The sequence below is a fragment of the Wyeomyia smithii genome, chromosome 2 (assembly GCF_029784165.1).
Source record: "Wyeomyia smithii strain HCP4-BCI-WySm-NY-G18 chromosome 2, ASM2978416v1, whole genome shotgun sequence".
Taxonomy (NCBI): Eukaryota; Metazoa; Arthropoda; class Insecta; order Diptera; family Culicidae; genus Wyeomyia; species Wyeomyia smithii.
The window spans coordinates 157370084-157371114 of NC_073695.1; the positions used below are offsets into that span (position 1 = coordinate 157370084).

The 1031-nt window shown below is 46.1% G+C and overlaps 1 protein-coding gene across 1 annotated transcript; it reads left to right on the forward strand.

The window, feature by feature from the left end:
• The first annotated feature begins 216 nt into the window (after positions 1–216).
• On the forward strand, positions 217–651 carry LOC129720140 (uncharacterized). The gene has a single exon (XM_055671571.1). The coding sequence runs from the start codon at positions 217–219 to the stop codon at positions 649–651; it is 435 nt and encodes a 144-aa protein (XP_055527546.1).
• Positions 652–1031: the final 380 nt, after the last annotated feature.

Consider the following 1031-nt stretch of genomic DNA (forward strand, 5'->3'; position numbering starts at 1 on the left):
TCAGTTGAATCACCCTGTCAGCAAATGCTATTCATTCGGTACATGACAAGAGGAGGGAACGCGTCGGAAAGTTCGAGTAACAAAATACATTGTTTCGTGTCAAGTTAACCGCGTTTTATTTGCGATTCCTCGAGAATTCCCCACATTGGTGACCCGCGACACTAAAATTCACGCATATTACGAAAGAGTTCGATTCTGTTCGCGTCGGTTCGAAAAATGGAGAACGCCGCTCCAGCAGCTGCCGCGGTTTCAGTGAAGCTTCCAGAATTCTGGAAGTCCGACCCGGTAATGTGGTTTGCCCAAGCCGATGCCCAGTTCACCCTCGCTGGAATTCAGAACGACCAAACTCAATTTTTTCACATCCTTGCCAAAGTGGATCAGACGGTATTGCGTCATATTTTAAATCTCGTTGCACAGCCGCCAAACGAAAACAAATACAAAGCAATCAAAGACCGAATAATTTCCAGATTTGAGCTATCGATGCAGGTTAAGCTGGAAAAACTGTTAGGCTCTTGTGATATGGGTGATATGCGGCCAACCCACTTGCTTGCAAAAATGCAGGAACTCGCTATTGGATTAAACGTTAACGAAGAGCTGTTGAAATGTATTTTTACAGCGTATGCCTCCAAGCGTGAAAGCTGTGAAAGCTGATTGAAAATCAGTGATGGCAGTCTCGCAAATCTAGCGGAAATGGCAGATAAAATGGGAGACTCTTCTAGCGCTCAAGTAGCGGCAGCAACGCACTCAGTTGCTCCAACCTTTCATGATCTTGAAGTTCAGAATGCCGCGCTCACCGAAGAGATCCGTCGACTTAAATCCAGTACAACTAGAAGCCGCAGTCGCTCATGTTCTCGCCGATCGGAAAATGCCGAGCAAATGCTGGTATTGCTGGTATCATAGACAATATGGAGCTCGCGCACAGCAATGTCGTCCTTCTTGTCGTTTTTCAAAAAACTAGGAAATTCCCCGTCTCACGCGGTAGAGATAGGAGAAGTTTTATCGAACAGCCGTCTTATTGTCTTCGATCGCAC